The sequence below is a fragment of the Callospermophilus lateralis genome, chromosome 3, assembly GCF_048772815.1.
Source record: "Callospermophilus lateralis isolate mCalLat2 chromosome 3, mCalLat2.hap1, whole genome shotgun sequence".
Classification (NCBI taxonomy): domain Eukaryota; kingdom Metazoa; phylum Chordata; class Mammalia; order Rodentia; family Sciuridae; genus Callospermophilus; species Callospermophilus lateralis.
Genome location: NC_135307.1, coordinates 110,138,474 through 110,161,764, shown reverse-complemented (window position 1 = coordinate 110,161,764; position 23,291 = coordinate 110,138,474). Strand labels below are relative to the sequence as shown.

Below are 23,291 nucleotides of genomic sequence, written 5' to 3'. Positions count from 1 at the left end.
AATTACCTTTTCCCCCCACTCTTTTTGGTGTATGCTGGAATTTAAGAAATAGAAAATAAAAATAAGCATAAAATAAAAAATTACCTGTAACCTCACCCCCCCAAAGTCAGCATTAATATTCTGCTTATATTATGCACACACTCTCACTTTACAAAAGAGATCACAGCATAGTTTTGTGACTTGATTTTTTTCATTTTATGTAAAACATATAAAATAGAAATACTACTTAACTGTACAAATGACTGCCATCTCAGCACCGTCCTATGTAATGGATAGCATCACTCTACATACAATAATCCTTTTAGATTATAGATCTATTAGCCAACCAGGAAAAGGCATTAGGTGGGCACCAATAAATGAGCACACAAATTTTACAGAGGTAAATTTCTCATACTAGATTTATTTTAGTCAATAAGATACTTCAAAGAAATGTTTCAGAATATAAAAAGTATATTTAAAAGAAACATTTATTTAACTGTTAAGTAACAAGGTATATTTTAAAAACATTAAGGTCCATTGTATTCTTCTTTTTTTTTTTTTTTAAAAGAGAGAGAGAGAGAATTTTTTCATATTTATTTTTCAGTTTCGGTGGACACAACATCTTTATTTTTTTTTATGTGGTGCTGAGAATCAAACCCAGCGCCCCGTGCATGCAAGGCGAGCACGTTACCGCTTGAGCCACATCCCCAGCCCCGGTCCACTGTATTCTTAAGTTTGCGAAAATTAATCTTCATTTATTTAGGAACATTTTATTCATTATTTGATTCTTCTTAATTTTGTTTCTGAAACATAAAGATAGCAAAAAATATTATTCCATTAATTTAAAAAAAATTTTTTTTTGGTTAACACTATCTGAAATCAAAAGATTTTTAAAGGGTGTTCATGTCTGAGACTTAGTCCTATAACTGGGCTGAGATGATATTATTTTTTAATAAAACTTTGGTTTCATTATAAATGGTATGTTTATTTAGAATTTTTCTCCCCCATAGGTTTTTTTTTTTTTTTTAGTTGTAGTTAGACACTATACCTTTGCTTTTATTTATTTTTATGTGGTGTTTATTTATTTATTTATTTATTTTATGAGGATCGAACCTAGGGCCTTGCACATCCTAGGTGAGCGCTCTACCCCTGAGCCACAACATCAGCCCCCCATAGGTGGTTTTGAAATTCAACTCTACTATACAGATTTGTTCTTAATTTTTTTCTTTTTTTAGTTGTAGATGGACATAATACCTTTATTTTATTTATTTGTATTTTTTTTATGTGGTGCTGAGGATCGAACCCAGTGCCTCACACATGCTAGGCAAGCGCTCTACCACTGAGCTGCAACAGCAGCCCCCTCTACTATTCAGATTTAAAATGCAAAAACATTATCACTCCAAAAGAAAAAAAATTTCATTTTGGTGGTTTTAGAATTGAACTGACCTAGTAAGTTGACTAAATAGAAGGTAGGAAGGAAGTAACATCTGGTAAGCCTTATATGTGATTACTGATAAATTATCCATATTCCTAATGTATTAAATCAACATTTACAATGTAGAAATAACTAAAACATAAAGTACTTAATAAAGAGAACAAAAAGTGAATTTACATACCTTAGAGGACCGCCTCAGTCACTTCACTTAAAATGCACCAGGCTGCAGGTAACCATGTTAGTAAAGGGTATCCTTTCTTCCAGGCTAACATTTAGTGTTAATTCAGAAAAATCTATAACCAGAAAGACAGTAAGATCAGAACTCTTTAACACCCTGCTGGCTTTTCTACACTGACTTTTGTATTAGCACAATAATCAAGAGGTTGACTAAATGGCATTTATCTTCTACTTTAAGAGAATTTGTTAGACAAAATTTGGCCAAAACTCAGTTAGACATTGTCATCCAGGACAATTCATTTAAATATTAACCCTTTTGATGCATTTAAAATGTGATTAACAACCTAAAATTTAAGGCAGATTTTGAAAAAAAAATTTTCTATTTTTCATCTGGGAATATATGGCTTTATTTCTTGAGCCAAATCAACTGAGGTTAAACTGTCTTTTCTCCATCTAAACATATATTTCAGAAAAGAAAGAAATTCTACTTAGGATTTGTAGTCTTCAAGCTAGACATATATCCATTTTTTTTCCTCCTCAGACTGATTGTTGTATTTAAAAAAAAAATGTTAAAAAGTCTAACATTTACATAGGATTAGGTCTGCTTCCTTGCAGAGCAGTATTTTAGCTTCCACACTTTCACCTCTGGGTGAGCAGCACTCAACTAGATACCACTTTTCCACACCACTAACTCCAAATCATTATTCTCTATTCTAATGGCAGCTAAAGGTGTATTCTTTTCTCTTAAGTATCCTACTTTTCATGTCAGCTGTTTTACTTAAGACCATAAAACCCATTAAGTATCTTGAAAAACTAGTTTTTGATCTAAGTGCAATGAAATAAAAAAAATCTAATTTCTTAAATGCATATCTTTAACAAAAAATAAATCATTATTGAGCTTTAATGTTTACAATTAAGGCTTTGTTTGGATAGTTCACAACTTTTACAAATGAGGTCTTTCATCAAGAATGCATCTTGTTTTGGGCCCAAAATCACTGAATAATTTCTAAACTAATATTAAGAATATAGAATAGTGAGAAGAGATTATAAAGTTCAAGCCAAAATTGAGTGCATTTTCAACACACAAAATATACAATTTCATAAGAATTCTTTATTCTGATAAAAGGAGGCACTGGACCTATGCATTAGCAAATTGTTTTAATATTCAAAATAACTTTCACTTTTTTTGAAGTGACTGTGTCAAAAAGACTAAAAGATATGTTCGGTATACTTTGCTTTTTCAGTATCATTGAAAAAATTTTGTTTCACTTTGCATGATTTTTCTCCTAAGTTTTAAAATGGCATTTTTCATAATTGTATCACATATTTATGTCTTCAAAACTTTCTTCTGAATCATAAAAGCCATATATGTTTTCTTCTTAAAAAATGAAAACAGGTGTAGTTAAAATGTTTAAATCAATGGATTTCAACTTTAGCTGTACCTGGAGAACTTTACAAATTATTGATGTCCAGGGCTGGGGATATGGCTCAAGCGGTAGCGTGCTTGCCTGGCATGCACGCGGCGCTGGGTTCGATCCTCAGCACCACATACAAATAAAGATGTTGTGTCCGCCAAAAACTAAAGAATAAATATTTAAAAATTTTCTCTCTCCTTAAAAAAAAAAAAAAAAAAAAAAAAAATTATTGACATTCAGGCTCTCCCACCAAAAATTCAGATTTACTTGGTTGGATCAACAACACTTTAATAGCTCCCCAGATGATTGTTAAGGACCACCTCTGCCCTCACCAGTCCATACTTCAGGGCTAACATTTGGTTCTAGACCTCTTTATATGTCCCAGCCTGTGTTTTCCTATAGTAAATAACACTACAATTAATAGTGTTGTTCATAGGTCTGTTTGCATATGTCTGGTGTCTGATTATATGTGTGGATATTGTGACTAATGGAATGGCTAGGCTAAAGCATGTGCTCTTTTACAATTCTAGTGGATATCACCCTCCAGAGGCTGTACAACTTTACACTCACACTGGCAAGGTGTGTGGTTGATTGCCTATTACCTCATACCCATACCAGCACAGTGACACTAAAGTTTTTGATCTTTTGCTACTCTGACTAGATAAAAATGGTATCTGCATAATTAAAAAAAAAAAATTTTGGTAGTTGTAGATAGACAGCATGCCTTTATTTTATTTGTTTATTCTTAAGTAGTGCTAAGGCTCAAACCCAGTGCCTCACACGTGCTAGGCAAGTACTCTGCCACTGAGCTACAGCCCCAGTCCCTACGTAATATAAATTTGCATTTCTTTTTTTTTTTTTTAATATGGGTAGGGTTAAACACATTTTATTTATTTATTTATTTACTGTAGTAGGCATTGAATTCTACCACTCTTAGACCTATATCCCCAGCCCAAGCACCTTTTAAGAACATTCAAATTTCCATTTAGTAAACTGTTCAAATTATTTGCCCATTTTTCTATTAAATTATTAATTTTTTAAAACTGATTTAAAAGTGTTTTTGTTGTTGTTGTTGTTTTACAGGGAATATATCCCTTTTCTGAACACGGGCTATAAATTTCTCCTCCTAGTTTGTCATTTGTCTTTTGTTTTGCCTCTGGCATGTTTTGCCATGCAGAAATTTTTCTATTTCTAAAACTGACTTTCAATCTTTTATAGTGCCCAGGTTTTATATCACACTCAGAAAAGATAAGGCATGATGGCTCATGGAAAAAATTCTTTCAGTTTTTTTTTTTTTTTTTTTTTTAGGATTTTCACAGTGTAGCTATCTGCACAGAGTCTTCAATTGACAGGTTTCTATTATGTCTGAATTAAAATATATTTTGGGGAGAAGAATAAACATTGTCTGGAAATAATTTTGAAAGATATTAATGAATAAAATAGAACGATTTGTATTCCCAGGAGTAGCTAATTAAGGTCTTTGAAGTCTTAGACTTTGTTAAAAAACTATCAGATTTGTTTTCAAACAATCCTGGCAATATCTGAATGTAGCAATTGAAGACCTATGTGCATAAGAGACAACTGTATCACAATCTGTATGTCTGAAAATACAAGTTTATAGATGCTAAAGGAGGAGGACTTAGTAGGCCAGCTAATTATACAACTAACATGGGTAATCACTGAGACAGTATAAGAAACTTTAACCCTTACTCTAGTCACAGAGAAGACACCAGGACAGAAATAACACAATTTCAAAGAGTGCACCGTGTGGATTATGAACTAGCATTTCCATCTTATAACCTATTTTTTACACCCATGTTCCTACTGTTTGACCTCATGCGATTAAAGTTCCTCTACCCAGAATAACGAAGAAAAGCACTCTTTCATATGCTGGGCATGGTGGCACCTATAATCCCAGCAACCCAAGAGGCTAAGGCAGAAGGATCACAAGTTTGAGGCCAACCTTAGCAACTTAGCAAGGCCCTAAAAAATAGCAAGACTCTGTCTCAAAATAAAAAATATAAAGTACTCCTGGGTTCAGTTCCTAGTACAAAAAAGAAAAAGCACTCTTTCATGATTATCAAACTCTGAATTTTTCTAAGCATTACACTGGCACAAATATTTGTCTGTCTCCCCCCTCCCAACCCCTTTATTTCTAAGAATAAGTTTGTTTTGGCTTAGCCTGGGTAATTCAGTGAAACCCTCTCTGAAAATAAAAAATAAAATGGGATGGGGACATAGTTCAGTAGCAGAGTGCCTCTGGGTTCAATCTTCAGCAATGCAAAAAAAAAAAAAGTCTGTTTACACTCAATTCAGGAAAATTATTTAAAACTAAGCACAAGAGCTGTAATAATGATCCCTTCCAGAAAAATTTAGTTTATTTTCACTTGGAATAATTTATCTAAATAGATTACAAATCATCTTTACCAGGTTTCTGAAAATTCAGATGATCTACAGGTGAACTGTCACTCAATTGCCAAATTGTTTTAACCTTTTTCTGACCGCTATTTATTTCCACTCTCCATTTCTGTGGCTTTTCTCTAAGACCAAGAGGGGAAAAAAAAAATAAAAACATTAAAAGACAAAACAATGAACAGCTATTTCCTTTCTTTTACAGTCATTTAGTGAAGTCCTTATGGGATAAACACTGAAGAAAAATAGGTCATAACTCCCATTTTGAATGCAATCAGGAGAGGAAAAGAAATAAGAATATAAATAATAATAATAGAGAAAAACTGGGTAAGAGGACAAGAGAAGCCCGAACTCTGAATGGGGACTGCAGAGTTGAGGAAGAACCCTCAGAGGTTACAGAGCTGAGTATGAAATGACAAAATCTAGGAGGAAGAAATGACACAGGCATAGGCACTGAGGGGTGAGGGTGAGACATCTGAAGAAAGTCAATGATAGCATCCTTGATTCAAAAGGGAGGAGGGAGGATGTGGCATCACCTGGGCCAGAAAGGTTCAGGGGCCAGACACAGGAGGCCTTGAAGACCACACTTAGGCACAGGAGCACTGTCCTAAAGGTAACAGGGAGTCATTTAAACAGAAAGATATCACAAAAGAGTGTGAATTTTAGAAGATAACTTTGGCAGCAACATTGAAACAGAATATTATGTTGATAGAGAGAACGGTTAGGAAAGAGGATTTTACCAAAGTCCAGTATGAAAGACAGACGTAAAGAAAGTAATGACGATGGGAAGAAAGGGCTGAATTCAAGAGGTACAAATATGATCAGGACTTTATAACCATTTATTTTATTTTATTATTTCAATTTCTTTAACTGGTGACTTGGTAATCATTTAAAGGAGGGAGTGCAGGACAACAATTAGTGGAGAGTAAGTCTCAGGTTTCTATTTTAGGTATTAGATGGATACTAATGATGGTCACTTAAAAGATGAAATGCAGAAGGATGACAAAGGGGACTAGGGGCTCATTGTTGTTTTAACATTTTACTAATTTTTAACCAAAAATGTACGTATTTATCATATACAACATGTTTTCTATATATACACATTGTAGAATGGCTGAATCAAGCTGATTAACATGTACATGTAAAATTTATTCTAGCATTTTTCACCTAATACATAGGTGCCAGGTTGTACAACAGCTCTTAGCACTGGTTCAGAATTAGATTCTAGACTAACTACATGACCCTGAAGCTGGGGATTCACATCTAATAGGCATATAGAAATTTAGGTCTGAAGCTCAGAAGAAGCTGAAGACATAGATTATGAATTATCATTATCCCAGAGAAACTGTTCTGGTGAAAACTCACATCTAGGAAGCAAGCTGACCAATAACTTAAAAAAAGAACTATTCTCAGTCTTGGGAGTGGGCCAGAGAAGTGAAATTAAAGTTAACACAGAATGCATGTCACAGAAACTAAGAAGATAGGTTTAAGAAAAGTATAGTGATAAACAACAAATAGCCTATGGGTGCTTACTGAAGGAGAAAACTGATGGCTCACAAGGAGCAAAAGAACATTCTTTTACTGAAAATCATCCACTGATTTTGGCAATGAGTGGCTCTTGGGGACTTTCACCTGAGCAGTTTCGGGGGAGAGATGGGGGTTTGTCTAAGAACTAAATAGAGGGGGGAAATTAATAGTGGCTGTAGTATGAAAGAAACTTCAAGTATTTTCTATGTGGAGGGAAGAATCAGGGGAGACCATCACTGGTAGCAAACTCAGTGCCCAAGTAGATAACTAACCCATCACCATAGCCTCCCCAATCCCACATTCTCCTTTCACTCCCACAGCCATATCCTTGGCCTTGCCACTCTCCTGATCATTCCGCCCTCCGCCCACCCCCCACCCCAATCTGTCATTTCCTTTCTGGCTCTACTTTCAACTTTCTTTTGTGAACAATTTCAAATTGAGAACAAAATGAAGAATTAAAGACTTGACAATCTAAAAAGAGCTGATATAAGGTCTGGGAGAAAGAAAGGGGAGGAGTACTGGACTGTGGTCAGAGAGTGGGGCACTGATGCAGGTTTCAGAGGAGAAAAAGTTCTAGATTATGAGGTTCCTATGGTATAGACGCCAAAATTGCCAAGAATCATGGGTGGACTTAAAGTAGAATTTAATTATTAAACTGCTTACCTTTGGTATAAGTTTTTTACAGCAGCTGGTCTAACTGGCAGCTGAAAAATGTGTTGCTCATCAAGAGGATTTTGTTTATAATATTTTATGCAGGATCTAAAAAAACAAAACAAAAACCAAAAACTCCTTTTGGAAGACTCATTTGGAGATAAAAACTTTCCTTAGACTATCAGAAATATTTTATTGAGTACCATCTACCACAAAAGTACAAAATGAACAGCACCTGCCCAACTAAGGTCTTTTTTTTTTTTTTTTAATTAAAAGGAAATCTCAACATCCCCTACTTCCTTCTTTCTTTCTCTTTCTCTTTCTTTCTCTCTCTGTACTGGGTATTGGACCCAGGGGTGCTAGGTCAATCACTTTAAAAATAAATTAATAATAGACATATTTCTCATAAATATAAAAATATGCTTAATATGTTTACGTTGAGCCCAAGTAAAGGCTCAAATCAGGACAAAGAGTTATCAGAAACATAAAAACTAAGAGGTAGAAGAGAGACAAAGACATGGCCTCCATGGTTTTCAGAGTCTGGGGTATATGAGTTAACTTGATTATACTACTGATTTTTAATGAAAACAATTCTTTTAGGTTCTGTAAAAAGTAACAATTTCAAACCTTTCTCTTTAAAATTGAGGCAAATTCTAAATTTGGAAAAGGCCCAATGGTTTATTTACTCCTCATTTGAGGGCTCTAGTACATGTAAAACACCAGCAATACATGTATAAGGATTATTCCAAATTGTTTTTAGTTCTAACTGTTCAGAATCTCTAACTACAACAATCCAACTACAGAGGTCTGGTAATACTATCTGATTTCATCCAGTCGTCCATAGAGATGGCTGGTAATGATTGGTCTGACTCAGATTTATAGGGATGTAAAGAAGAGAAGAAACAATATTTATTAAGCACTTATTATGTGTCAGTGATCTTATACACATTATATAATTTAATCCTTACAGCACACATAGGAGGATTATTTATTTATTTATTGACACTGAGGATTGAACTCAGGAGCGCTTAACCACTGAGTCACATCCCCAGCCTTTTTTTATATTTTATTTAGAGACAGGTTCTTGTTGATTTGCAAAGTGCCTCTCTAAATTGCTGAGGCTGGCTTTGAACTTGCAATCCTCCTGCCTCAGCCTCCTAAACTGCTGGGATTACAGGTGTGTGCCACCATGCCTGGCTTTACATAGGAAGTTTAATAATCTCTGATGGATCTAATGATGCTTTTCATAGAGGAGGAAACAAGATTAAGTGAGAGGAAACTTCCTAAGGAAGATAAAAAGTGATAAAACCAATGTTAAGTCTGAGTATTCTGGATTTAAAACCCTTTCCTTCCTATGATAGTGACCTAGAACCATGCTAATCTGAAGACAGGGTGAACAAGTTCTATCCCGACTGGCAATGAAAACTACATATTTTGGCTGCAGTTTTTCAGAAGAGAACACCCACCTTCCTTCCTTCCTTTCTTTTCCAGACTGGGGATCAAACTCAGGGCCTTGTGCATGCTAGGCTACTGCTCTACCACTAAGCTACACCCCAGCCCTTTAGATTTTATTGAAATTTTATTTAGTGAAAAAGTTGGCCAGGCTTTCAATTCTCCTGCCTCAGCCTCCCAAATAGCTGGGATTCAGAAGAGAAGAGGTATCTATGAAGTAAACAATAAATACTTACTGTGTTAAAGAAAAGAGGAGCTCATGTTGAAGTTGAATGAAAAACATGCAACTAACTATTATTTCTAGAATATGGTGAAGTTTTTGAACACGATTAACCTGTTCTTGTATCTCCACTGATGAAGAAATGAAGTATTCCTGGAATGAAAAAAATATAAAAAGGACTGAAACTGACCAAATTACACTATATACATATATGATATCATGGTGAATTTCACCTTTATCTGTACTTTAAGCTATATCTCCATCCATTTTATTTTATTTAGTATTTTTTTTTATGGTTAGGATTAAATAAACCAAATTAGTAAATACTTAGCATCATCTGGATTCCAGTTATTATTTTATTAATAGTACTAGTCTTTCATTCTTATTTTAAGAATATTTAGTATTTTTTTTAGTTGTAGATGAACACAATATCTTTATTTATTTGTTTTTATGTGGTGCTGAGGATCGAATTCAGTGCCCCACATGTGCAAAGCAAGTATGTATCTACCGCTGAGCCACAGCCACAGCCCCACCCCTTTTTGAGAGCAGGTCTCACTAATTTGCTGAGAGTGTTCTTAAACAAACGATCCGCCTGCTTCAGCCTCTCGAGTCATTGTTATTACAGGTGTGTACTACCATGCCCAGGTCCCACCTTTATGTATATCTATAAAGCACCAGTTAAAAACAAAACTATAAATAAGTACAAGGAAGACCAATTAAGTAGGGGAAAGGGAATGGGGGAGGGAGGAGGGGAGGGAAAGAGCAAATGGAGTGGGGATACAGAAGTGGAGCAAATTATATTCCATGCATGTATAATTACAACAAAAATGAACACCAGTATTACGTATAATACACTAATAAAAAGAAAAAAGAAGGCTTAATGTTTTCTCTGATAACTGGATACTGATCCATATGGGGGGAGCATGGGATGAATGGAGGAATTTTGATTGGGCAAAGGGGAGGGAGGGTGGGGGCCACGGGGGTAGGAAAGATGGTGGAATGAGATAGACATCATTACCCTAGGTATATGTCTGATTGCACAAATGGTGTGATTCCATGTATAACCAGAGAAGTGATAAATTGTGTTCCATTTGTATACTATGAATCGAAGTGCACTCTGTTGTCATGTATAACTAATTAGAGCAAATTTTTTTTTAAAGTGAAAAAAATAAAATAAAAACAAAAAAGAAAAAAGTATAAGCAAAATAGAGAGTTAAAGAATAAGCAGAATCTAGGGCTGGGGTTGTGGCTCAGCGGTAGAGTGCTTGCCTAGCGTGTGTCAAGCCCTGGGTTCGATCCTCACACCACATAAAAATAAATAAATAAAGGTACTGTGTCTAACTACAACTAAAAAATAAATATTAAAAAAAAAAATAAGCAGAATCTGTTACGTGTGGTGGTGCATGCCTATAATCCTAGCAACTTGGGAGGCTGAGTAGGAGTATCGCAAATTTAAAGCCAGCCTCAGCAACTTAGCAAGGCCCTAAGCAACTTAGTGAGACTCTTCAAAATAAAAAGTAAAAGGGGCTGGGGATATGACTCAGTGGTTAAGTGCCCCTGGGTTTCACTCCCAGTACCCCTCCCCTCAAAAAAGAATAAGTAGAATATTTGGAAATATGCTGTCTATTCCTAATGCAACTATAAATAAAGTCTTCACCAGGACTACTCTAAGCAAATGGTTACACATATTCTCTAGTGAAGGCAAATCACAGAACTGCTTCACCAAGGGGTCCAAGTGGGTAGCCAATACCACCCACCAAGCTTCCCAGATGGAATGAATGGCAAATCCATACTTGCTAAATTGATGTAAGTATCCACCTCTAAAAATAGTAAACCTGAAGTATTAAATAATTAAGCATGTGTTTTCTTTTCTTTTTTCTTTTTTTCTTTTTTGGTACCCCCAGGGATTTAACTCAAAGGCATTTAACCACCAACCTACATCCTCAGACTTTTATTTTTTTATTTTGAGGAAGGATCTTACTAAGATCCCTGTTTAGACCTTGTTTAGGGTCTTGTTAAGTTGTTAAGGCTGGCCTCAAATTGTGATCCTCCTGCCTCAGCCTCCCAAATCACTGAGATTATAGGTGTGCACCATCATGTCAAGCTAAGCAAGTGTTTAATAAGCTCCCACTTTCACTTGTTATTGATAAACTGGTACAATTTTCTTTTCCAAAAGAAATGCCAGCATCATAAAATGCTTAGATCTTCTAATCCCATTTCTGAGAAGATATCCAAAGGAAATAGTCCATGGTAAATATAATAGGCAAGATTTGACAATGGCCCCCAAGATTCAAGCCTCCAGGAGCACACACCTTGTATAATTCCTTTTCCCTTGAGTGAGGTAAGAACCTGTAAATACCATGGAATTTTAATTAGGTCACTAACCGACTATGAGTTAATCAAAAAGGAGATTATCTCTTGGTCATTATAACAACCAGATTAGGGAAGCCCTTCAGAAGACAGTAAAGTCTTAGAGATGTTTTGCTCACTCTGAAGGAGCTGCCACGCTGTGGAGAGGGCCATGTGGCAAAAGCTGAGAATAACCTCTAGGACCTGAGCCAAAAATTGAACTAATACATGAAACTCGCAATAGCTAAACAATGGAACCAACTAGATATTCTTCAACAGATGAATGGATAAAGAAAATATGGTATATATACACAATGGAATATTACTCAGCCTTAAAGAATGAAATTATGGCATTTGCTGGTGAATGGATGAAACTGGAGACTATTGTGATAAGTGAAATAAGCCAATCTCAGGAAACCAAAGGCCTGATGTTCTCTTTTGATATGCAGATACTAATTCAAAATAAGGGGTGGAGGGCTAGGGAAGAATTGGATTAGGTAGAGGGGAGTGAAGGGGCATAAGGGTAGGAAGGATAGTAGAATGAATTGGACATTATTCCCTATGTACATATATGACAACATGACTGGTGTGACTCTACATCATGTACAACCAGAAGAATGAGAAATTATACTCCATCTATGTCTGATGTGCCAAAATACATTCCATTGTCATGTAGAACTAATTAGAACAACAACAACAAGAAAAAAAAGAACATCATAGGTGGGCATGGTGGCACATGCTTATAATCCTTGTGGTCAGGCAGCTGAGGCAGGAGGATTACAAGTTCAAAGCCAGCCTCAACAACTAGTAAGGCCTAACAACTTAGTGAAAGCCTTTCTCAAAAAAATAAAAAATTAAAAAAAAGTGCTTAAGTGGTACGGTGGGGAAGGGGAGGAATATGTTTGTGTGTGTGTGTGTGTGTGTATGTGTGAATTCTTTGCAAAATGATTCTTTAACATAAATGGGTTGACAAATATAAAATAAACCTTCTTTACAGGGCTGAAGACATTCCCTAATAATTCTAGATAAAAGTTATAGCAGCACATTTTTAAAAAATATATTTTATTTTTTAGTTGGACACAATATCATCTTTATTTTATTTATTTTTATGTGGTGCTGAGGATCAAATCCAGGGCCTCCCACATGCTAGGCAAATGCTCTACCACTGAACCACAACCCCAGCCCTTATAGCAGCACATTTGCTAGAGCAGGATGAAAACATATATCAGTATCATCAATTTGTAAAGTATGAGAAATGACATTGAGTAGACTAGTTTTTCATTTGTCTTACTAGACAGTAATAGTTAAGGTATTGACTGTCTTTTTCATGTTTCCTAGAGCACATTACAGAAACTTACAGATAGAATGACTAAACAAAAGAAAAACCAATTTTAGAATTAAAAAAACTCACCAAGTGATTCAAAGATGCAAGTTCCTGACCTATGAAGAAAAATCACATATATGCAAATCACTTTTAGGAATTGTCTATTACATGTTAAGGAACCCAAGCAAAACTTTCCATAGTTCATACATGAAAGAGATCATCAAGCTAAATAGTTCCTCATAAAAGACCAATTTTTCTGACATTTTACACCATAAATACATACTAATACTATTCTAAAACTGATCACAGCTTGCTCTAATAAAAAATCACCAAGTATTGGGTATTAAAATAGCATCTCATAAAAGGCTTTTTAATTTACTAAACTTGCAGAATCTCAAATGTTTGAACTATAAGCAAACAAATAAAACTATATATTTAATTTAATATCTTTTTGAATGGTTCACAGGAGAGAAATGCTTGTTTCACAGTGAACGGGGGGGAGACCAGGACTACAAATGACTAGAGGCAAGTAAAAACATAAAATGTGAAAATATCAATGGATGACAACTGGACATGCTTTTTAATATTTTGAGCTGGGAAAGGAACTTACCTACAAAAAAACTGATATAATCTTTTTTTAGTTTGTCCAAGCCAATTTCCAAAAGCATTTGAAGTGGAATAGTCCCACTGAGAGAAACTGTGTCCATGGTTCCATGATAAGACTGATGAATGAGCTTACTTAGTAGACTGTTACTCCCACTATGGAGCTAGAAATCAAGAAATTTTTATAAAACCATCCAATATGCAAAAGAGAAGTAAACTGCATAAGTTAAAAATTATAAGCTTTCATTCTTCATCTCCTGACACTACAAATTGTTTGACTATGTCAGTTTCTAAACTGTCACTACAAATTGTTTGAATAAGTCAGTTTCTAAACTGTCTTTTCTACCTTAATCGTTGAAAAGTTCAAAGCAACTCAGAAGAGTTTAAACTTACCACCCCTAAGTGATAAGCTTAAGCTGTGGGAAAACTCTATCCCTCAATGGCCTGTGCATATATCATAAGGAATTCCTTTATGGCTATGATATCCAATATAACTTGATAATTACCAATTAAAAAGAACTGTGAACTTAAAGATTTAATGTGTTCCAAGTGCTATAAAATTCATTTTAAACATATATAAAATATTTGTCATTTTCCCACTAGTTTCTATTTATCTCTATTTTAACTTTTATCACAATCTTTTTGCATTTTCTTTTTTTAAACCAGTTTCATGTTTTGCACTTACTGTATACAAAAGAATTTTACTTGTAAACATCTTTTTTTTTTTTTTTAAATATTTATTTTTTAGTTATCGGCGGACACACATCTTTGTTTTGTATGTGGTGCTGAGAATCGAACCCAGGCCACACGCATGCCAGGCGAGCATGCTACCACTTGAGCCACATCCCCAGCCCCTTGCAAACATCTTAAAAACACAGAAATTCTTAACAGAAAATTATAGTCAAAAGTAAAATGCCTACAATCACTAATGCCCAATTAAGCAGAGCCTTTGCTCTGAAGTGTACCTCTGTTCAGAACTAAGAAAACCTTTTTTCTTTTTGGTGGTCGTGGCAGGGTGTGCTAGGGATTAACCCAGGGCTTCACACATCTATGAAAGTTTTTAAACTTTCATAGTTGTGAATTGAGAGCCAAGTTATTTAAGATTCCTATTAAAGAAGGAATTTTTGTTTGTTTCCAGCTTTTAGCTTTTCCTTCATTGTAAAAATAGTGCAATTTTAGTATGGAAAATTTGTGAAGTACAGAAACATATAATGTAGTTGGAAAAAGTCACTTGTAACCTTTTCACCAAAGTTGACTGTTATTAATATTTTAGCATACTTGTTTTTAGATTTTTCTCTCCAAAATTTACATTTTTAAAAATATTTATTTTTTTGAACAACTAATTTAAAAAATTTATTTTTTAGGACACAATGCCTTTATTTAATTTATTTATTCTATGTGGTGCTAAGGATAGAACCCAGGGCCTTGCACATGCTAGGCGAGCACTCTACTGCTGAGCTACAACCCCAGCCCCCAAAATTCACATTTTTATACAACTGTGTATACTCCTTTTTTTTTTTTACTGAACATTATAAGCATCTTTTCACATCATTTGTCAGCAACACTTTTTAGCAACTCTGATACATGCTATTATGTGGCTATATCATTATGTACTTGCCATTCCTTTAACAAGGGGAATTTAGTTGTTTATAATCTTTTGCTACTATAAATGAAACTATAATGACTATTCTGATATATGCAATCTTGACACATATTTTTGTTTATGAGTTTAGAGTGGATTCTGTCCATAGAATTAATAGTTCAAAGGTCATGCTACATTTTGAGGATATCAATACATCTTCAAAATTACTTTTAAAAAAAGAGTATCCCAGGAGCTGGGGTTGTAGCTCAGTGGTAGAACTCTTGCCTTGCATGCATGAGACACTGGGTTCGATCCTCAGCACCACATAAAAATAAATAAGTAAAATAAAGACATTGTGTCCATCCACAAATAAAAATATATTAAAAAAAAAGAGTATCCCAGTTTTTATTTTCATCATTGGTATATGGAAATACTCAAGACACAGAATAGTTAACAATGACAATATTAGTAGCTGCAGTGCCTGTGTCCTTACCCATCATACTATGCCACTGAGAACACATTCTAGCACTATTCAACCTACCCATGGCTGTATATCACCACGTTGTAGACTCTGGATGATCAATGTGAAACACTTCACCAAGTCTTGATATGAAACCACACCTTCAAAACCAAGTCAGACTAACATTATTTTCATATTTCTATAAATCAAAAATGTCATTAAACTTAAGAATACACAAATGAATTAGAAGAATCTACTTTATAGATGGGGAAAAGGAAAAAAATTTACAGAAAAAAGACAATGCATTTTTTAAAAAATACTTATTTTTTTAGTTGTAGTTGGACACAATACCTTTATTTTATTTATTTATTTTTATATGGTGATGAGGATCAAACCTGGGGCCTCGCACAAAGCTAGGTAAGTGCTCTATTGCTAAGCCACAACCCCAGCCCCAACTTAATACATTTCTAAGGTAAAACATTGAACTGAGATTTCCAGAAAATAATATAGTAAGCAAAATATTAAGAAATACTTTTGATTTTTCTAATAATTATAAATTTATTAGGTATATATTTGTGTTCATATAAATATAACAAAATCCTGGGGTGTTGCATGCCAGTAATTCCAGCAACTGGGGAAGATGAGGCAGGAGAATCTTGAGTTCAAAGCCAGCCTCAGCAACTTAGCAAGGCCTTAAGTAACTTAGCAAGACCCTATCTCAAAATAAAAAATAAAAAGGACTGGGATGTGGCTCAGTGGTTAAGTGCATCTGGGTTCAATCCCCAGCACCATAAATACATAAATAAATAAAAGAAACATAAAGCAAAATCTAATACTTTAAAAAGCAGGAGCAGAGCTGAGATTGTAGCTCAGTAGTAGAGTGCTTGCCTAGGACCTGCAAGACCCTGGGTTCTCGATCCTCAGCACTTCAGAATAAAACTTGTCCCTTCAACCATGTCAGACCTCCTGGCGCTAATAAATTCCAACCAAAAAGCATATCAAGGTTAAAGAGAGAACTTACATAAAAAAATAAATAAAATAAAGGTATTGTGTCCAACTACAACTAAAAAATAAATATACAAAAAAAAGCAGGAGAAAAGAATAGACTTATAAAATTGCTTTATCTTAGTATAATTCTTGAGCAGAATATGCCAATCTATTATTAGAAATGAATTTGATAATATAAACATAGACTAGTAGTACATACTGCATTATTTCCAAAAGATTTAAATAACAAAAAAATTTTTAATCACAATGGATACCTACTGCTGCTCATTTTGCACCAAAGTTGTTCAGCAAAATCAAGATCACCCCGCACTGTGATAAGTACGGACCTATCAACTGCAGCAGTGTCATGATTCACTGTCTGAAAAAGATATAAGTTTGAGAGAATGTCAGTTTATTTATTTTCAAAGTGAAATAGCTTAAGTTTTTAAAGGCTGCATTGCAGATTTATCAACACAAAGAATAATATGAATACATTTTCTACACCTTTTCATTCACTGATGAGACATACAATAGATTTGAAAAACTAGACTTAAAGTTATTTTAAAAACTAGACTTAAAGTTATTTTAAAACTCTAATGCCTAGAAATGAGCATTCAGTTTTCTTTCCACATAATATTTATTAAATTACCTTAGTCTCCATTTTTCTTTTCATTAAAATGAGAGCATATCTAGTTTTAATTACTAATACCACATTATGTCAAAATAACATCATTTTAAAGTGTATTAGTATACTATAGCAATATCATCAGAGTGTACTGACATTCATTTCTCTGTAATTGAGTAGCTTAATAATAATGAGATTGTACCAGATCCACTTGAGATGATACAATAATCATCTCAATAGGTAATAGCATAAGCAAATTTTCAAAGCATTTCCTGTGTACCTTTCTAACTAATAATAATCACTTACCTCTGCATCTTTTTTTGTAGGATCACCAAATCCATCCAGCTTATTTAAGTCTAGAAAGTGGCAAAAGCTATTTAATTTTTGTTTTCAAGTTTTCCAAAATTATTTTCATCCTAATCCTATTCTCAAGTAGCAAATGGGAACATAAAAGTATGAAATTTAACAAATTACCTAACTCTGCAGTGGCAGTAACAATAAATACCCATCAGGTAGGGGTGTGAGAATGAACTGAGGTAACATGAAAGCCCCTGACACACAATGCTGGACACATGGTAGGTACTCGAGGGTTATTATTTCATCCTTCTTTTTCTATGATCTCAAATATGTTTGTGTTATATAAATTTCAAACTAAATCTTATTAGTTTTTTTGTTTTGTTTTGTTTTGTTTTAGAATTACTTAGGTCTTTAACATTAGCACTTCGGAATAAAACTTGTCCCACCAACCATGTCAGACCTCCTGGCTCTAATAAATTCCAACCAAAAAGCATATCAAGATTAAAGAGAGAATTTACATTTAAATATACCAAGTGTAAATTTCTATTTAAGAAAAACAAGAGTGAATTAGGAGTTTCATAGGGGCAATTTAGCAAGATGTCTCAAAAAATAAAAAATGAAAAGGGCCAAGGGTATAGCTCAGTGGTAGAGCACCCTGGATTCAATCCTCAATACCCCAGTCCCTGCAATAAGAATGAATTAGGAAAACAAACACCATTCAGAAATTCCTGCACAAGTTCAATAGCAGATTTTGCTTCCAGGGGCTCGAGCCATTCAGTCACACCAGTCTTCAAACCATCAGCCAAAACCTATGGGAGATTTTAAAAAGCCCAGAAGCTTGTTAGTAGAAAATATAGCTTAATAAATAAGGATGTATTTAGTACTATTAATTACAGTGACATTTCTTGAGTGTTTAAACTCAAATGCACTGTGAAAGTATATGGTAGACTGCTTGCCTACCATGTGTGAGGCACTGGGTTCGATTCTCAGCACCACACATAAACAAATAAATAAATAAAGGTTCATCAATAACTAAATATTTTTTTAAAATGAGGTAGATATTACTATTACTCTCATTTCATTGAGGCTAAGCTAAGCAAGGTTAAATAACTTGCTCATAGTCACTGAATTATGTAATTCCAATTAGTAAAGAAAAGCCAATACCACATGAAAATATGTTCAAAGTCATTAGAAATGCAAATCAAAATTACAAGATACTAGTTTGTTCCCACTAGAATGGCTATCATTTTTTAAATTTGACAATATCAAGTGTTGGCAAGGATACAAAGAAACTGGAACCTTCCTACAATGCTGGTAAGAATGTAAAATGCTGCAACCACTTTGGAAAAAAGTAACAGTGTGACAGTCCCTTCAGAGGTTCAAAACAGTTACCATAGACCTAACAAGTCCATCTATGAAATATGTAAACACGTCTACACAAAAATTTGCATATGAATGTTCACAGCAGCACTATTCATGATAGGCAAAAAGTAGAAACAACTACAATGATCATCAGCTGATGATTGGATAAACAAGATGTGGTGTATCTATACAATGGAATGCTACTTAGCACTATAAAGGACCAAATAGAAAGTAGATGGTGATTGCCACCGGCTGGTGGAGGTGGGAAGTGAATGCTAATGGGTATAGTGGGCACCAGATTTCAGGGAAGGGGTGATGAAAATGTTTTAAAATTAATTGTTGATGTGTACAACTTGGGTAAATATACTAAAAACCACTGAAATGCACAGTGAAAATGAGCGAATTTTATGGAATATAATTTATATTTCAATAAAACTATTTTCAAAAATAAATGAAAAGAAATGAGCAGGACAGCAGCTGGATCATACCTGGTTTTGTATGCCAGGCTATATGGAATTTCTACTGTATTAAAATGAGAGCCAGGCTATATGGAATTTCTACTGTATTAAAATGAGACATGCTCCTAAGATTCAATTTGTAGAGTAGAGCTAAAATTACTGAAATATAAAATTCTTCAAACATACATTAATCTTTAGCATCAATCAAAATTCCAGTTATGAATAGCATGCCATTTGGAATAAACTGGCAACTGACCCACCTGGAAAGGGGGGACCCTCATATAAATAAAAAGGAAACACTCCAGTAGAAAATGGAAAGATTTGTAGTTACTGATGCTCCCCTTTAAAACTGTAAGGATAATCACCATGTAAGTGATATTAGCAAACTTTTTTTTATGAAAACCTGCAATTTAATGAAAGTTAAGAATTTCAGAAGGATACTCACAAGGACAAATTTCAGTTCTCTGTGAAGATGATTCAAACAACCTCTGGGCTCTCCTGATTCCACTTTAATATTCTAAAAAGAACCCCAAATCTGTCAGTTTTAATGGGCAATAGCTGCATAAGACAGTAACTTGCATTTCAAACCAACCACACATTTAAAAATATATTTTATAAAGCATCAATGAATTGAAAAATTAGATCAACACTTCATTTAAACATTTTACCCAGACTCTGCCATCTTGATACAGTAACCTCAGCTCAGGGAATTGTATACCCTCTCTACATACCATAAACAACTGTACTTGCATGGAACAATTGCCCTTTTCACATGCACTGCTTCAAACACACACTTATTAATATTTAGCATCAAGAGGACAAGGTAGAGAAATTTCAGTCAATGTATCTAAAGACTCAATGGTAACTTAGCATTATCACACACCAAAAATAAAAATCCAATAGTTTTATAGACTCTTTCTAACTAAGCCAACAGAGCACTGTCCTAGTCAGAGGTTAAAGTTTTACAAATTTAAGACCTTATAATTTTTTTAAAAAGGCCAATATATGTAAATCCCTATTACAGGAAAAGCACAAAGAATGTAATTATCCAAAATCCTACCACGCTGAAGGAACCACTGTTAACACTATCCAGGTTTCTGTGCATGCATTTTTTTAAACATAGTTGAGATCATACTGTATATATTATTTTGTATATTTCCTTTGTTCTTAAAAAGCATTTTCTATTAAGACATTTTGAAACATGACTTTTTAAAGCCTGGATAATATGTCACCATGGATATCTATTTTAACTACTTCCCTATTGAACATTCAGGTTTTGTTTTTAATATTTTAGAAAGAACTAAATATTTTAGAAAGAACTACATGATTTTTTTTTTTTTTTTTTTTTTTTTTGGTATCAGAGATTGAACTCAGGGGTATTCAACCTCTAAGCCATATCCCCAGCCCTATTTTGTATTTTATTTAGCAACTCTCACTGAGTTGCTTAGCACCTTGCTTTTGTTGAGGCTGGCTTTGAACTCAAGATTCTCCTGTCTCAGCCTCCTGAGCTGCTGCACCACGGCACCCAGCGATATCTGCATTCTTAAGAACACAGGAAACCATAAATCATTTTAAGTCTCCACATAACAGACTTCATTAATCACTAGAAAATTCTGTTTTAATTTAATTTTAATTTTTTTAGTTGTTGATGCGACTTTTATTTTATTCATTTATTTATATGTGATGCTGAGAATTGATCCCAGTGCCTCACACACAATTGAGGCAAGTACTCTACCACCGAGCCAAAAACCTAGCACTAGAAAATTCTTAAATTTCTAATTGTGGAATTGTGAGCAACTGATGGCTCAGCTCACTTGGCAAAACCTCCCCTGGATGCCCTGGTGAGACTCCAGGAGCAAGGCAAGACTTTCAGAGTTGTCCAGCCTTATACCCAGTGACTGCTAGAACTGAAAGCATGCAGCCCCAGCAATGAGCAAGTAAACAACCATTTAGGGGTCTTATAAACCCAAGCAGAAAAAAAGGTCCATTCCTACCAGAACTGCAGTTGAAGAGAGTGGGGGAATTTGAAGAATCTCATCGACAGGACTCCAGGAAATATCCAAAGTGATTGTAGTTTGTGATGGGGTGACTATATCATCCAAAACAGTGGACTTAAAGAGCTCATACTGGGCAAAGCCTCTGGCTGTTACCTGAAAAGAGTGCATCCAGCAGACCCTTAGCACTATGTTTTCAAATGGCCCAAAAGCCCATTTTTTGCAAAACTACTTTGATTCTTGTCCCAAAAGAAAAAAAAAGCACCTTACTCTGACTTTCATTCCAAATGGAAAAATAAGAGTTCTTTTTAAGTGACAAACATTAGCTTAAAGGCAAGAAGTCACATATAGTCAGCCCTCTGTATCCACGGGTTCTGCACCAACCATGGAGCAAAAACATATCATTTTAAAAACTACATCTGTATTGAATATGTACAGACTTTTTCTTGTCATTATTCTCTGAAAATAAAATATAGCAACTGTTTACAAAGCATTTACATTGTATTTGCTATTAAAAGTAATCTAGATATGATTTTATGCACAAAGGAGGATATGCATCAGTTATATGGAAATACTACACCATTTTATATAAGGAACTTGAGCAACTGAGATTTTGGTATCTGAGGAAGGTCTTAGAACCTATCCCCATTGATACCAATGGATGACTGTATCTTAGCTGCTGATAATATGAAAATAAACTTGATAAATTTCAGAAGTGAAAAAAATCTCTTTTGGGGAGAGGAGGTACTGGGGATCAGAAATGAAAAAAAAAAACTCAGGGCTGGGGATGTGGCTCAAGCGGTAGTGCACTCGCCTGGCATGCGTGCGGCCCGGGTTCAATCCTCAGCACCACATACAAATAAAGATGTTGCATCCACCGAAAACTAAAAAATAAATATTAAAAAATTCTCTATCTCTCTCTGTTTAAAAAAAAAAGAAAGAAAGAAAAAAAAATTCTTTTGGGGAGAGGAGGTACTGGCCTTGCACACGGAAGGCAAGCATTCTACCACTGATCTACATTCACATCTTGAAAAAAAATGTTTAAAACTAGGAGGGCAGGTCAATAACATTTTGAAAAAAAAAAAAAGAAATACTTACAGTAGACAAGTGATGTCTTTTCTTGTGTGAATTTTTTAGGTTTTCCAGACTTACAGAATAATTTTTATCAGCTACAGGATATGAAAGAAAAAATTAAAGGTACCACTCAAAATTATATTGTTAGAGAGTTAGAAAATCATAATTTCTTAAATTGTGAGGATGCCATAATACTAATAATTGTTGATATTAAATTTTAAATCACTGTGAGTGAAATGTTTATTTCAAAATAAAAGTGAAATAAAGGTCATATCACCATCAAAAATGTAATTAAAACTAGGTGTGGTGGTACAGGACTGGAATCCCAGCAACTCAGGAGGTTGAGACCCTAAGCAACTTAGTAAGACCATGTTTCAAAAATAAAATAAATTAAAAAAATCATTAAATGTTTACTATGAGTCTGGATTAATATTGTTATTATATTCGGTTATTTACACTCTAAGGAAAATTTGCAAAAACATACACATGCGAATCAAATGAAACCCAAACAAAACAGGCATAACCTCCTGTCCAGACTTTCTGGTTTTTCCAGAATCCTTCCTCCAACTTATACAGTGGAGTAACTTCATGTAATCAACTAAAGTCCCACTGTGTACACTTCCCTTTTAATATAAATATTCAGTAAAAACCACAAAACGAAAATTATACAAATAAATACAAAGAATGAGCACTCACCTTTACAACTAACCACATACAAGACAATTCCTGTAATACTGTCATTTTTTGTGATGAGCTCAGCTCCTAGCCAACAGGTACTTTCAGGATCTGAACTGTCACATCTTATCCAAAGGGGAGGAAGGGCAGTAACTGGCTGATTAATCTTCAAATGGGTCATATTAGGATTGTGAGCCATGGTGTAAAGTCCAATTAATTGCCTTGAAAATAAG

General features: G+C 34.4%; 1 protein-coding gene across 2 annotated transcripts in view; it reads right to left on the bottom strand.

Moving 5' to 3' along the window:
• Positions 1-16: 16 nt before the first annotated feature.
• Positions 17-23,291, bottom strand: part of Zwilch (zwilch kinetochore protein) — a 33,660-nt gene continuing 10,385 nt past the window's right edge. The window contains exons 5-19 of one of the 2 annotated variants that reach the window (XM_077109033.1): positions 23,080-23,279; positions 22,408-22,478; positions 21,310-21,465; positions 19,761-19,832; positions 18,211-18,304; positions 17,505-17,554; positions 16,853-16,952; positions 15,668-15,747; positions 13,552-13,708; positions 13,029-13,057; positions 9,285-9,421; positions 7,609-7,704; positions 5,434-5,546; positions 1,596-1,707; positions 17-34 (exon numbers count right to left, since the gene is read on the bottom strand). In XM_077109033.1, coding sequence (XP_076965148.1) covers positions 1,619-1,707; positions 5,434-5,546; positions 7,609-7,704; positions 9,285-9,421; positions 13,029-13,057; positions 13,552-13,708; positions 15,668-15,747; positions 16,853-16,952; positions 17,505-17,554; positions 18,211-18,304; positions 19,761-19,832; positions 21,310-21,465; positions 22,408-22,478; positions 23,080-23,279 — 1,444 coding nt within the window. In that variant the 3' untranslated portion in view covers positions 17-34; positions 1,596-1,618. Of the gene's footprint in view, positions 35-605; positions 783-1,595; positions 1,708-5,433; positions 5,547-7,608; positions 7,705-9,284; positions 9,422-13,028; positions 13,058-13,551; positions 13,709-15,667; positions 15,748-16,852; positions 16,953-17,504; positions 17,555-18,210; positions 18,305-19,760; positions 19,833-21,309; positions 21,466-22,407; positions 22,479-23,079; positions 23,280-23,291 lie in introns of those variants that run through there. The other variant, XM_076848648.2, reaches the window with a different exon arrangement.